Consider the following 15,749-nt stretch of genomic DNA (forward strand, 5'->3'; position numbering starts at 1 on the left):
TCTGAATGCAGAAGAAGCAGTTTTTGTGGGTTCTAAATGTTGTCTTAATGACTGCAGTACATTATTAGACAATTCTGACTTTTACAAGCCTTTACAGTGACAGAGGTGTGCTTTCCCAAAACTGTTTGTTGAAGCTATGCTTTATCTTTTATAGGAACAACTGAACGAAAGGCTTGATTTTGCTATATACTGTATAGTTTTAAAGTGGGCAGTACAGTTGGCTCACAGCATATAAGTGCAGGGTTCAATTCTAGCTTGAGGTGCCTTGTCTCTGTGTCCACAAGGGTTTTCTCCATGGGCTAGTTGGTGTCTTTAAAGTGTTCCTGTGCGTGTGTACCCTTTAATGGACTCGTGTCCTGTCTGAGGTGGAGTAGGGCCCTGCGCTCTGTGATTCTGGGATAGACTGTGTTGGTCTGACGCTTGCCAGGAATTAGAGGCTTTCTGATTTTGGATACAGGGGTCATTTAATGCCTTTTTATCTATGGAATTTGGGTATTTTTGATATGACTGCATTGTGATTTCTGCTGATCAAAGACAAAGTTGTGGACGAGCTAATTTTCCAAGTGCTGCTGCTTGCAGTAAACTCTGTTGGGTTGTAGGCCGGCTACAGTTCATCTGTGAAAGTACTGCGTATGCCCTACCCAGTAAGAGATTTTTATTTTAGGCGTCCTTGTCTGCAGCACAGCAACATGTGTTTATGACAGACATCTCTTTCGCATGACTCCTGCAAACCGCAGGGGGACAATCTGCTTTGGAAAGAAAAAACAAGAAATACACCTAAATGACACTCTTTAAGCTCTGGGCTTGTGTTGGTGGTGTTGGTGTTTAACTACATTTCTGCAGAGGTTGACTTTTTCCAAATAAATCTCCCAGTTGTTATTCTGAGGAATCTAGGCCTTGTTGCGTGCTAGTGGAGGTGAGGAGCTGGGGTTTGGAAGGTGTGTGCAGCACTGTGGGGAGTCACTGGGAGACTGGAGGCATGAGAAAAGCAAGGAAGGCTTCTAGCCTGCAATATTGCAGTAGGGATCGACATCTCTTTTGGTTGCTGCTCATTTACCACTTCAGCAGCCGAAACCGCTCGGTCTTTTGAAGTGAACCACTGCAGAGCTTTTCACCAAGGGGTTATTGGTAACGATCAAAAAGTAAATGTTATAGTGTAACATCAGAAGTAAGATTCGAGTTTTCAGATGCACTGTAATTATACCCAGCCTAAGTGAACTGTAGTGCCCGTAATACAGCTGTTTGTTTGCTTTAAAAAAGATTATTACGTGATTAATCCGGAAGGACTGGGCTGCTGGAACTCGTAATAACAGTTATTAAGCTCAGTTTGCTGGTTTAATGGCTTGACTGAACTCAGCTCGGAGTTGCCATGGTGTTTAACAAGGACAGGACAAGAGAAGGCTCTGTTTGCAGACTCCTTCATTGCTGGACACATCGGATGATAAGATCACTTTATTGGTCATATTCAATTTCTTGTATTAGGAATTTGTCTTTTCGCAGACCCCAGCTTGCTCTCCATGAGACACACAGACACACAGATGGGGAGAGAGAAGCTGGGGGTCAGAGCGCAGGGTCAGCCCCTGGAGCAGTTGGGGTTAAGGGCCTTGCTCAGGGGCCCAATGGAGTAGGATTCCTCTGCCGGCTGCGGGATACGAACCAGCAACCTTCCAGCCACAGGCGCAGATCCTGAGCCACAGAGCCACAACAATGCAGATGTGACCTTGCTCAGCAAAGCTGGACCTTTCAGGGGTGAAATGTTAATCAGCACTCTTGAGTGACAGTAAAATGTATAGTAGTGTTCATGCTTTGAGTCGATAGAACTGAATTTTTAATGCATCATACACATTATGCTGATTGTATTTTCTTTTTGTCATTTCAGTGTCCAGTGTCATGAAACTTAATCCACAGCAAGCTCCATTATATGTAAGTATAGATTTCTTTTTCTGTATATTTTTCATAAACTTTCATTTTATTGTGGTTGGTTTTACTCTGTTTACTCCTTAGCCTTGTTAGATCCTTTAAGGAACCAAATATTCTGTATATCTTTGTGTTGGGCCTTTTTATGGCTCCTTTTTTTATGTCTCCTTTCATTCAGTTGTGCCTGTAATTGAGATGCAGAAGCTAGCAGGGGCTTTTAATATTAAAGTTAAAAGTCTTGTCCTGTTCTTGAAGAGTCAGCTTTTGTCCTATGTACAGCTCAAATACTACAGTGGGGAAAAAGAAAGCCCTTGTTCAAAAACACAGATTCTCTCCAAGGCAGAGAGAAACCAACTTGTAAATACCTTATAGCTTTTCAAGAGGTAGCATTTATCCTGGTTGCACAGATACTGCAATAAATATTTACTCTTTGCTTCCTGCATCCCATCCTTCACACATTTAATTTAATTTATGAGGTCATGATGTACCCATGAGTGAAAGGGCTGCCTGCCTGAATAAGAAAAGACTGTTATTAGATTTGTCTGAAGACAGTGCCGACAGGCTTTTAAAGAGGGCTGAGGCACTATAGATGTTATGAAGCAAATGCAGAGGCATCTCCTGTGTTAGAAACAGCCTCTCTCTGCTCTGACAACGTTGGGTTTGAATAGAACCTCTGAGAATTAGATCCAAGTTGTATCTAACCCAAATGTGATCTCAGTTAATCTCCTGTCCCCTGAAGACCACCATATCTTTCATCCCACTGTTCCAGTCCCTGCTCAGAAGGATCATACTGCAGGAACGTGGTCTTTTACCCAAATACCAGCTGTCTGCTTCTGGACCTGTTGCAATTGGTCCCTCTTCAGTGTGGTGTGTTAAATCTACTGTAAAATGCTTTTCCTTAATCCAGAGTAGCTCACTGTGACTTATTAAAGTACTCTTGAGACAACCCAGGGGTAGGATTCTTGGCATTAATTGATTATACATCTGAGGTACACATTTTATTGCTCTTGTTTAATGGGTAGATTTTAAACGTTCAACTAGAAATCAGCTAGGCTGTTAGTCAGGCACTTGCCTGTATACACATAAGAAGGGGGTTATGGGAGTTTTAGAAATGTGACGGGCGCAGTGGGCGGCTATGACGCAATCAAGCACGATTTCAATCTATTGAATTGCCTCAGAGCTTGACCAGGACGAGGGAAGGGCTGTCCTTATGACCCGGGTTTACAGTGAATGAAGAAAATGAGGAACGGGGAACTGTAGCTGGTCAATCCGGTGCCTTGATAGCGGTGCAGTGTAGTTGGGCTCACCAGGCGGTGATGCGCAGACACACTCTCTTTGAAAGGGGAGAAAGGGTGGGGACAGAGCCGGGTGTGCGGGCAAGGTCTGATTTCACAAGCCAGCCTCCCTGTATCTCCAAAGCCAAGAGAGGGTGCCAGCTGTGCAGATGCACCCCAGTTTGGGTCTGCAGAAGAAAACAAAAACAGATTTAATATGCAGTGCAAGCCCACAGATGCACAGGAAATTCACAAGGCGTTCAGACACTGAGCAATTATACTTTTTCAAAGCAAATAGGTATTTACATTGCAGCGTGCCCTGCAGCAGTGGCTTTTGATGTTTCCTGCAAGAAGCCTCTTTTCATAGTTTTTAAATGTTAGAGAACTCTCGAAAGCTATCATACCTGAGCAATTAAAAGATATACACGGTACACTACAGACGTGGGATTTACTGCAGGCAATAATAGCAGTTTATGTTTTTTAACTACATGACAACAGAATTAGGGTGTTCCTGAGGCCTTTCCGTTAGTGGTATTCCCTCACAGCTCTTGGGTCCTGGGTTCGATTACGGACTAGGGTGTCTTCTGTGTGGGGCTCTCCTGATCTCCCTCTGTGTGCATTAGTTTCAATTGGGTGCTCCAGTTTCCTCCTGCCTCCCAAAGATATGCTCCTTAGGTTAGCTGGTGTCTCTGAATGGTACCTGTGTGCTTGTGTATGTAGAGTGGATGTGTGCGTCCTGTGATGGACTGGCATCCCACCTCGAGTCCTGTTTTCTGGGATATGCTTTGGGGTGTTGTGATTCTTACTAGGAATAAGTGGCTTCCTGACTGCGCAGATGGATGACTGGTCATTGTCTTCATCAATATGTAAACCTCGGCAGACCTTTTCAGGTGTTGCTGCTTTTTTACAGATCAGTGGTGTACATGAGCACTACATTTGGAAAAGTGAAATATGTAGATTTAAAAAGCGTGAAACGCTTGAAAACTTGTGCTGTTTGTGAAATCATCCACATTACTGTTGCGAGATGAATATCTCATTGAGCTAATAGAATAAGGGGCTATGCCATGCTCCAAGAGAGAGATTGCGTCTGTGGAGGTAGTGGATAGGAGCCCAATGGGATAAATGACTGGTCTTTAGGCACTGAGAATCTTCCAGTTGCGTGGAAGTGTTCAAAATTCTAAAGAAACGTTAACACAGGTGACAAAGAGAAATACAATTTTAGAGCATTCAGGGCAGAAAGCAGTCTCCAAAACCCCCTAACTCTGTTGTTGGAGCTGACAGCCTCTTTAAGAAACAATCTAATAGGGTTCTTAGATCATCAAGCTATGAGCAAGAGGGCTAAGTAGTCACATCCCTTTTGTAATATTCCCTGTGATCTGTATTATCATTCCTTAAGCAAAAAGCTTGATATATTTATTATATATATATATGATGTGTGTGTGTGTGTGTATATATATATACTGTATATATGAGGAAGCTGGTGACTAAAAAATTGCATAGGTCATAAAGTATGCTTTTGCCTTGCTTTCATGAGTCTGTAATAATGTGCAGTTTCCCTGACTCATAGTGGAAAACAATTAAAGGAAATAAGTCCTCATCCACTGTATTTAAAATGGTAGCTTGAGTTTAAAAAATGAGGAATTTCATGCTAAAACACACATCGGTGTTGTATATTTAGAAAACCTTTTAATTCGCTTTACAGTCTGCTTCCTGTGCCCCATGTGTGTGGATTTTCTCTTGCTGAGCATGTGCAAGTCAAGTCGTTGCGCAATGCTGATGTGGGCTTTCATTGTCATAAGCAGTTCTTCACCACAGCTTGTTTATATTTGCACATGTGTTTCTGTTTTGCTTTTCTTTTCCTGTCTGATCTCTGTAAAATGACGACTTACAGCCGTGCCAAAAAAGATGATATTGAAGGGACTATTGCTTTTTATGTCAAGCAAATGATAGACTACACAATAAACTCAGGTGGAGTTTTATATTGAACAAAAATAGCATGACGAAAATGAAGCTGTTTCCTTTACACTTGTGGAAGGGACACTTTCAGCTGGTGTCTGCTGGGCTAATCCCATAGGAGTTTGAGTGGACACCTGTAGAAGGTTCAACAGCTGAAACATTGCATGTTTTTTTCTGCTTTGCAGTGTGACATTAACCTCTTCTTGTTCCTTTTAATCCCATAGCACTCTGCCTCTGTAATATGATCTCTGTGAGCTCCGAGCTGGCATTCAGAGCTTTGGAAGGGGTGTGAAGAGGAGGGATGTTGTCGGCATTCTACATTCCAAGCTCTGCCCAGTGCCACATCCCTTCTGTATTATAGCTTCATCTCCTGGGGCCTTTGTGCTCTACATATACAGCGTTCTGTGCTCTGGAGTGTTCAAGTGAGGCTCTTACACACAGAAACTGACTACCCACTTAGATGTGTGTGTGTGTATGACGCTAACACCAATAATACTAAGGTTGACTGGAGACCTTTTCAAAATATTATTGTGTAGCTTCTTTCATTCACCAATCATTGCTCGGAAACTTTGATATGACTTTGCTAGAAATACTTAACTAGTATAGTTTTTGCATCTCACTTCTGTATATTTTAGAAAAACGACCCTGTTGACCCTTCAGCCTCTCTGTATAAGGTGGTGGCTGAGCTCCATGTGGCAAGTCTTGTTTATTCCTTTTGAAAGATCTCTACTCGATCACATGATCCTGTGAGCTGGGCAGCAGCTCCGCTCGGACAAACAGTCAGGATGCGCCTCACGACAGTGGTTATGGTGGCTTGTTGTACTCGGACAACCCTCAGACAGGTCATGGAGGAATAAATTGCCAGGGTGTTGAATCAGTTGGAGAAAACATGCTCTCCCACAAGTTCTTAAAGTTTGCGTACTGAGGGGGATGATATTGTAGGCGGTGTGCTGAGGCTTAAGGCTGACCTTGGAGGCTGCCCTTGAAGATTGCTGGGCTGTGTGAGTGACTGTGTGCAGCTGTCCCTGCAGAAAGAAGCTTGGAGCACATGCACAGCACACATTCCTGCAATTGTGAGGACCTTCCTTTGACACCCAGTCTATTTTTATTTAGTTCTCCCTGCTCTGCCGGACTGAAAACTGACATAGAGGTAGAATTAGACCCCAAATGTCCCTTTTACCTTTTAAAATTTTGACCTTTTTAAACAAAGGAGTTTTTAAAAAAACGTTTTCATTGTTTTCTGTCAAAAATCACGGATTTAGTAAGGGTGGTCTGCTACTTATGTTTTTGCTGGAGGTAAAAGAAAATGGCTTTTCCTGCACTGAGTAGCTCCTGGGTAGAGACTCACCATTGCACCTCGTGTTCCTCGTGTCACAGAGCAGGGGTTTACAGCACAGGTCCTGGAGAGCCCCCGTGTCTTTCGATTTCTATTGCACCTGAGCTCTTAATCAGTGAGGATTATCGATCTCTGTTATTGAGCTTTTTGTCTGATTTAGACCCTTTTGACCTGTTTCTGCACTTTGTCTTCAGTTTCAGAAATCCTCTACCCCAGGTTTGTTGTTGTGAAGACATTTAGCAAACAGACATGACTTCATTTTTTTTCTTCACCTTGTTTATTAAGTGGTTGTTGCCTTATTTCTTTCTGTATGACTCTTAATAGGTTACCAGTTAATGCCAAACAGATGGGAGTGTATCCCAATTCCATTCTGCACACCTGAATGACAGGAATTGTCAATTTCAGAAATTAGACTACCAGCCCCTAACAATTCTTAAGTCACAGAATATGATGATGCAAGCCATGATGTGCCTCAGTAAAACATGATTCATCCCTGATTGGTCAAATAACAGAGAGGATTTTACCTTTTGTGTCTAAATGTAACTCGTTTGGCATTTACAGAATCCTGACAATTGAAGAGCACCTCCTAACATCATGCTGCCCAGTAATTCCACACCACTTCTGTGCTTGTGGTGAAATCGGACTACTGCATGCACGTCTCTCAGGGCCTGTTCAGTCCACATGGCCAGGCTCTAGGTCCTGCTGCTTGTCTGCTACGTCTTCAGTTCGGTGTTCCATCCTGTTGCTTTGTTCAAGAGAGCATTGAGTTCTTTTATCTTCACAATGTTTCGTAAAGTTGTTGGCAGTAGGTTTCATTAAAATTGTTTCTAGTACAGGGGCTTCCTATATTGTGCCCCGGAGGGCTACATTCCAGCTGATGGTAATGAGTCTCTTTAAGCCAGTTACCAGGAAAAAAGCCCACTTGAACAGGTCGAGTTGGAACGAGGATGCGGAGAGCTGTGGTTCTCTAGGACCTAGTGTTGGACACTCTTGCTCCAAAGTTACGTGACCCGTCTGTTGTTTTTACTTCACAAAGGATTCTAGAGTTGATAGTTATTGATCTCTGAATTGCAGATCACTTGAAGTTGCACTTTTAAACTTGCTCTGCTGGCAACAGTTTTGTTTAGCTCATGGATAGGATAAGTAGTTTCTAAAAAAACAGATAAAAGGCAGATTGGAAAGTGTACTCAGACAAGGGTAACCTGCCAGAATCTCTTTCCTTCCACTTTTCCGTCTTGGATTGGTTAATTAATATCAGAGCCAATGATAATGCTGTGTTAAATGAAACAAGTAAAAATTGTTTTCCAAAAATGACATCCCATGGCCTCCTTGTCCTCTGTAGGGGTAAGCATGAGGGACTCTTGTAGTTAATGAATACTTGGTGTCGGGGAGCCAACCTGTAACATGTCTCTTTGTTCTGTAAAGCCAACTTGTTTTGACATCTAGTGCCACACAAGGGTATCACTGGCCCCAGTGTTTAACCCCATTATCTCCCTAATTGAGTTAGTGGTGTTGCTGTCGGAGCTCCAATTAGATGCCCAGATCAGCACATCTGCATTAACAGAGCCGCTTGTTTACTGAAAGCTGGGTTCTCGGGTCAGCTCTTCTGCAGACCTCCTCCCAAAGGTGTGGTGACAGGGTCGGTTTTCTGCCGGGAGGAGAATGATTGATGTTCCTGAACTTCAAAAAAGGGTCCTCAACTTTTTATTGTGTAGGACTTATGTATAAGGAAGTGCAGATTTTAAATGACTCTCGGGGCGATTGCTAAGACTCCCATTGCTCCGCACTTTGAGCCTTTTCAAGTTTCAAGAGCTTCTGACTAATTCATAGGAGCCGCTGCTAGGGCAGGGGTAGTTCATTCTTGTTACTCTGCATCAAGTACATTTCCATACTTGCTGCTCTGCAGTGGTTGCAGTCATTTGTTAAAATTAAGTACGCTGTAGCTGTCTTTTGCATCATCTGAACTTTTACCAGAGTAAGCAGTTCAGAAACCCACAGATACCACAGAATGGAACTCATGCTCATTTCCTTTACTGCATTTAACTGTATCACTAAGTGACTATATAAAATCGTGGAGTGAGTGTTTTTTTTGTCAATTAAACCTTAAGTAATGTCGTAAATGTTAAAATTGCATGCTATCTATGTAAATAGCAACCTCTTAAACATTAAAGGGAATCAGTTTGTGGTCCACTCACAAACTGTAGAGTGTCTTGTTGTCCTAGCTGTCTAACGGCTGTGGTAGGACTACTTATTTCAGAATGTTATTTTAATTGAGCCACCTTCAGTTTCAATTAGCGGGCATATCCATTCGGACCAGTTGTAATCCATCGGTGAACCAGCTGTCCAGTGTTTGCTGAAAGAGGATGTGGCTTTTGTAAACGGTGCAAATCAAACCGAATTCTTAGAATCAGATCTGTGGGAATCGTATCCGTCCTGGGGGGCATACATGTATAAGGCTGGTGCAGTCTGCCTATTTCACTGCTCTTTGTCTGGTCGATTGTGCGATCTTGTTGTTTCACAGGGGCTGCACTGGGAGGAGCACTTTTGTTGGCAGGAGCTCTCAGCTGGATTGGGTCATTTCTTCCCCTAGTGACTCTTGGGTCATGTCACATTAGATAAGGCAGGAATTATTTTAAGATCTATAGAAAAAACAAGAGCCCTGCTCAGGTCTGGATTGAACTGGCCCTTAAATAAACTATAAATAATTGTAGCCAAAGCAGGAAGCATAGCTGTCTTGTATCTTATCTGTTTCCTTTCAGGCTTCATTATTTGTAGCTATTGCATTGGATCATGTCTTGGTTAGCATTTCTGTGAACCCATTGCATAAATCAGGTTAAATTCAATTGTGACCTTATATACTGTACAGTATGCTGAGTGCTGTCACATCTATACAGCCTTGACAAGGAAGGAGTGAGAAAATACAATGTTCTCAGAAGAGCAGGTGCAAACACTTGGCCTGAAGTCAACAGTCATGTGTTAGAGGTTGAGTTATATATATGCTTTTATGAAAACAGATCACTGCTTTTTGTGTGCTCATTTAACAAGGAAAGTTTCACAACATATGTAGGCAGATATGAATGTTATTGTTAACATTTATATTGCTAAATTGAAGGGTTTTCAAATCGACTTAGTATGGAAATAACTAATAACTATAATCGAGTATACTCTATTTTTACAGCTTATGAATGACTTATTATAGTAATTGACATTAACACTGCAGTGTTGAAACTGTGACAAATACTTTACACAAGATACTTATTTGATTGCAGTCTGGATGGAGTGTTCTCTTCAGCGCTAATGGATGATCGAGTGCCTTGTGTCTTGATGTTCTCTGGAGCATGCTTTTACAGCGACAGCTCATATAAGGACTTACAATAGTTCCATCCACCTGTTTTGTTTTTTTTGTATTTAGATTGGATCTCTCGGGGAAACAAGACCCAGGTTACTGATTTGGTTTCTAGTTTAATGGCTCAATACGGGCACCTCCAGCTCTAAACCCCACAGGTTTTAGAGGTAATCTTTAAATTGCTTTTGGGAATTACTTGTGATCAGTCGCAGGTGATTTGGTGTCTTCAGCCCTCAAAGACAAGAATTTCTCTTAATACCTAATTTGCTGAATTAACAGATGGCACTCCAGGACTGCTGTTGGAGACCCCAATCCAAGAATGACATGTCCATTTTATAAAGGATCATGTGGGAGTCGGCTTCAGTCCCGCAACGGCAGTATTGATCCAGAGTCCTACAGGGCTCTGTGGGAAGAAGTGCCTCCTGTTAGCAACTAAATCTTGAATTTTTCAGTTTAATGTCCATTTCAAAACGCTCGTGTTACTGTATGAGGTCAGATTCTGCTGTATTCAACACCATCGGTACACCTGTTCATAAAATGCTATGGATAAATTCTCCAGAGAAACAAAGACTGCATTCTTCATTTTGCAAATTGGAATCTTTCCAAAGCACAAAAATACAGGATGAAGTTCTGATTTTCCGGTTCCTTTCTGTGCTTTGCAGCTCCCAGCAGTTTAGAGCCGGGGTTCCCAGTCCTGGTCCTAGAGGCCCACGATCCTGCTGGCTTTCGTTCCAGCCCGGCTTAAATACCTAAATCAAAGCCTATTTTTACTTATGAAATACAGTCATTAAAAAGGTAATGCCAAATGGAAGAGCTGAAAACAGTCGAACAGTCCCTATTAATTCTATTATTAAATCAATTAATACTTCAGTTGTGTAACTGAGAGCTTGGCTGGGTCATAAGCCAGCAGGTGTGTGGGTCTCCCCTGGGTTAGAGCCTGCAGGTTCTTTGGGAATTGTTTGTCTGCTCTTGCATAACAAATTAATACAGACTGTGCTTATTGTACGTTTTATGAGTTCTGCAACTAGAGGCATTGTGCGGAGCCACCCCAAAACAGTCAAAGGCAGCCCTTTTAAGACACTCCTGCAGCACTGTTTAATGGCTGAGATCAGATCACTATGCTGAAAGGTTGAAAAGGTCGCTGTGATTACACAGCGGGAGGGAAGGTAAAAATGGATACAAGATAGGCTGCAGGTCCTCGTGCCTCATGTGACTGAGCTAGACTCTAAGTAAGCTCTTATTGGATCTGACAGCAGTACATTCCCACATAGGATAGGAAAGAAGCCCATATGTCCCCTGTGTGATACCAGAGTCTGACAAAGGCATTTACACATTCACTGTGCTTTGGCAGGTGTACTCGTGAAGCACGTTAATACCATATGATATTCAAAACAGATGTATTGGGGGAGCAAAACAATGAAGTGGGTGTAATCTGTAAAAGCCATTAACTATAATCATGGCTGGGGAGTTAACAGGTCTTTAATGACTCAAAATATCAATTTACAAAGCATATTGTCTGACATGAAGAACCTACAAGCTGAAAACAACAGGATTCTGCTCTGGGTGTGTTTCACAGGTCTGTGGTTTGGGTGAATGGATACACCCCAGCATCTTGTCTGAACTGAAGTCTCAAGTCACTGCTTCTGCTTTTCTTAGAAATGTCATAATTTAATGCTACTTCAAACGTTTTTTATATCAGGTGGGTAGCTGCGTCAGCATGCGTAGGCTGCAAAGGAACAAGTAATAGGTTTATTCCATGCTGAAAAAAAGAAGAGAGAAAAAACACAACGTTTCGGCCATGGAGCCTTCTTCACACACCTGAAGAAGGCTCCACGGCCGAAACGTTGTGTTTTTTCTCTCTCCTTTTTTTCAGCATGGAATAAACCTATTACTTATTTTTTTATATTATACTTTAACAAATTGTTTAGTAGTACTAATAGTAATGTAGTAATAGTGGTGAAAAGAGAAGAAAGGAAACGCAGCGTGTCACACCTGAAGAAGGCTCCGCAGCTGAAACGTTTCCTTTCTTCTGTTTTGAGCATGGAATAAACCTTTACTTGTTCCTATTCTATATTCATGTCCGGGAAAGAAACTATTTGCAAATTGTGAAGTGTTATGGTGCAGCAGTCATTGTTACCTCCCGTTTGAATGGGTGGAGTGTTTGTCTTTCGTGTTAGTAATTAAAAAGGTAAATAAGATTTGTAATAATTGTAAGCTGAGGTGAGGGTTAATGGCAGATGTGCTCTATTAGAGAACATGCAAGGGTGAAACATGCATTTGGAAATGGGCATGTTTGTTGGTGTGATATGTTTATGCTGAGTTCCCAAAGTGCTGCAGGTAGAGTCCAGGCTGACTGTTGTGCGAGAGTGAGCTCTAGGTCCGTGCGCCCCTGTCAGTCTGCCTTTGGTATGCGAGAGACGTTCTCCGTGTGTGATTCCGGGGACTGGGAACTGAGTTCCGGGACACGGCAAAGGGTCTTCAGAGCCCTGCTGCTCTCTTATTTTACCCCTCTCCTTCCTTCCCTGCAGGGTGAATGTCTCCTTACTGTGCAGCTGTGTGACGAAGACCGATTTGACGATGAGGAAGATGTAGAGTTTTACCTGCTCTTCGCTGGCACCTCTCAGAGACACCTCACCAGCACACGGAGGGTCGACCATGTCACTCTCCACGCTGTCTGCCCTGGTAAGCCATAGGAACGACGAGCACTCTTGCATCAGACACGGCCCTCAAACCCCGGCACTGCTAGCAGAACAGGGTAAAGGTCTCATTCCTTAATACCTCATTCTCGGGGGGTCTCCAGCTCCCCCACCCTCAGTTTCACTGGGGTCACAGTCCAGACGTGTGTACCTCTATTTGGATGTGCGAAGAGCATCGATCATTACCACTGAAGAGCTTAAGAAACCAGTGCAGCGTGGGATTGTGCAGCACTGGTTGCAGACTGTAAAATGTTGCTCCAAAGAGTATTATTCCATCAGGAACCCTGAGTGTTGTTTCAACAATACATCACAGGTCATATTTTTTCTAAAAAGTCTATGAAGTGGCTTAGGAAAGAAAAACAATATTGCTCTCAGATGGGTTTTGCCATCTGTTGCTGTATACTTGAATGCTTTTGGTTTTATCTAATTCATGTGGCGCATATGTTACACGTTTGGACTCTGATGGTGTTTAATGGGTGTTATCTTAGTGTAAAATATATTCCACACATCTCAGAAACACATTGGGGTGATCTTAACACACAAGCAGGTGCTTCCAGTGTCTCTCATTCTCTGTGGGCAAAATGCCCCTCTCATTAATTAATGGCGGTTTTCCTTGTAGGGAAAATAAAAACAGAGAGTATGTCTTATTCAGAAAGTGGGTAAGTGCACATCCCGCTGTCAGCTCGGTTGTTTGGGTATGGTTCACACTCTTTCACTGTTCTTAATCTATTTCATGACAGCTTTGAACACTAATCGTGAGCCGAAGATGTTTATCCTCTGAATGATCAGGAATGATGCCAATTTTTCTTTATACAAGTTTAACTGCAGCTCTTAAGCAGAAAGTGCACATTGCTTTACCTTGGATAGGCCTTGAATGTTTACACAGCGGTGAGAATGGATTTTGCCCCTGCTGATCTGACCACAGCCTTGACATCATAGCTGTCACCATGCTATCAGTGTGACTTCCAAACAGCAGAACTTTCTCAGTGGGTTCACTCTGAGAAGAGTAGAACACTGTTGCAGAGACGGCAAAGCATTCATTAAAACTTCTTAAAATGCAAATAACATTGTCCTCTAAGAGCTATTAAACAGCCAAACCCATTTCCTTAGGTTTAATCTGCCTAAAAGTAGGCTTAATATTTTCTGCAACAGTACATATTACAATTTTATGCATTTAAGAACATTTATTTAAGGCATTTATTTTTGCCATTACCAGAATAGAAGAATAAAGAATACCTTAAAAGTTAGTTGGTACATGAGGTAATGAGGAAAAGCAGCATTTCAGACCCTGTGTTGGTATTAATGATTCACCAAGAAGGTCAAGGTTATTGTAAGAGTATTAAGTCCATAATGGGATGGGGTTATACATCAACAGGTTGCAAAATGAGCCATGAGAAAGTTCTCTAGAGTGGAACTTCAGAGACCAGTGTAGAGGGGGTAAGTTTCATTAGTCATCCTGTGCATTCCTGTAATGATCTGAAGGGACAGCATTCTCATGCCCTGTAGCAATAATTCAGAAGATAAAGCACATTTGATTTATAAATAATTGTACTGAGTCAGAGAAATTGCCATCCACGTATATAAAGCAAATATAATTTAACGAGAGTATATTTATAAAGGCTCACTGCTGGAAAGGGATTTAATAAAATATAAATCGTGATTCTATATTGGAATACATAATTACAGTTGGATTGCCATGAAAAAACACCCTTTTTGGTCTGGGTCTGCAGTGCTAGTTTGCAGATCACTGGGCTAGGTTCTCTGATTGTTGGCAGGGTTTAGCCCATAGTCCCTCACATAAGTCCCTTATAAATGAGAACTGTGCTGTTCATGAAATCATTAGGACTAAGACCCAACTAGGGCTTGAATCACTCCTCACTTTTGTTTGTCACACTTGTAGCAAAACCTTGGAGGTTGCTAAGTTGTCTTTATCAACAGGAACTAAACACTGCTATTTTTACACATGGTTAAGGGAGCATAGAATTGCATTTCTCACAATGGTCGTGGACTCCTAAATCATTTGGAAAGTCTCACGTGTGTCAAGTCCCTTGTAGATGCTATTGTTTTTACAGCTAAAATGACTCAATGGAAAAAATCTAATGGGCTCTGTGGATTCCACCTGTATTTCCCTGTGGTTGTGTTTTCCATGATTTTGATGGATTTATACATAGCCTTTGTCAGAATAAATTATTAAAATACTGAAAAATAGCTTTACATTGGTGGGTCACTAGGGGACAAACAAAAAAAATAATTATCGTGCATTTATTTTCTTATTCCCACTTAATTATTCAGTTATAGAACTGGAGAAGTCTCTGTAAATTAATGTACTGAGTATAATAGGCTTGTAGCAAAAATGCCACCTGGATATCAAAGACTTGCTCATTTGTTCAATAGAAATGCTTTTATTTTTTTGAAGCACAGAGGGTCTGTCCAAAAACCTGATATCGTCAACAGTGTAATACAGCTGACAGACTGAGTATTTACCCAGGAAGCTAAATGATTTATATTTCAACTGATTGTGTTTCTCTGCTGAAAAATTACACGTGCTTAAGGAAGCAGAAGTAAAATGTCACCAGCGCCGTCGTTTAAGGCCTTGGACTTGACCACCTCTTTGAGGCTAACCAAACTGTGGAAATGTGCTTGGCTGTCATATTTATATACTCTGACCACAGCACTGAACAAGGCTGTTGAGTTTACAGCAGTGAGCAGTGAACCTCGTTTTAATAAGTAACCCCCCTTTAACGTAGCAAGAACATTTCTTAGTCATCACATACATTTCAGTTTTCTTACAGTATGTGGAAAGTTATGTAGTCTGACAGTTTATGAGAATTTACTGTTTGATCTGTAACAATACACCCTTCATATTTCACAATGGTTTTAAAACTAGTCATTTATTTACAGAACTCAATTCCTGTCTACTACTAGAGGTATTTTAAAGAGAAACTGATCTGTGATTGCAGCCTCTTAAATGAATGTAGTTTTACTTGGTTATTGTACACATGGTGTACAAAGACTTCAGCACAGGGGTTTCACACTTACAAGGTTGAGTTTATATCACTTATACATTAACCAAAACAAAAGAATGGGTTGGCATATATTTTTATTTAATTGTTTTCCCATTTTTCTTCCACAGTTCTTTTGCCAAGTAGGTGTGCCCTGAACTTTACACACGTAACACAATAGAAAAGACAAAAACTAAAAGTTCCTTTATTATCTGCTGTTGA

General features: G+C 41.6%; 1 protein-coding gene across 8 annotated transcripts in view; it reads left to right on the plus strand.

The window, feature by feature from the left end:
* Positions 1–15,749, plus strand: part of akap13 (A-kinase anchoring protein 13) — a 120,464-nt gene that overhangs the window by 24,706 nt on the left and 80,009 nt on the right. For all 8 annotated transcript variants that reach the window (XM_069190658.1, XM_069190657.1, XM_069190661.1 and 5 more), the window contains 2 exons: positions 1,880–1,923; positions 12,358–12,511. In XM_069190658.1, coding sequence (XP_069046759.1) covers positions 1,891–1,923; positions 12,358–12,511 — 187 coding nt within the window. In that variant the 5' untranslated portion in view covers positions 1,880–1,890. The remainder of the gene's footprint in view (positions 1–1,879; positions 1,924–12,357; positions 12,512–15,749) is intronic.

Source organism: Lepisosteus oculatus, chromosome 5, assembly GCF_040954835.1.
Source record: "Lepisosteus oculatus isolate fLepOcu1 chromosome 5, fLepOcu1.hap2, whole genome shotgun sequence".
NCBI lineage: Eukaryota > Metazoa > Chordata > Actinopteri > Semionotiformes > Lepisosteidae > Lepisosteus > Lepisosteus oculatus.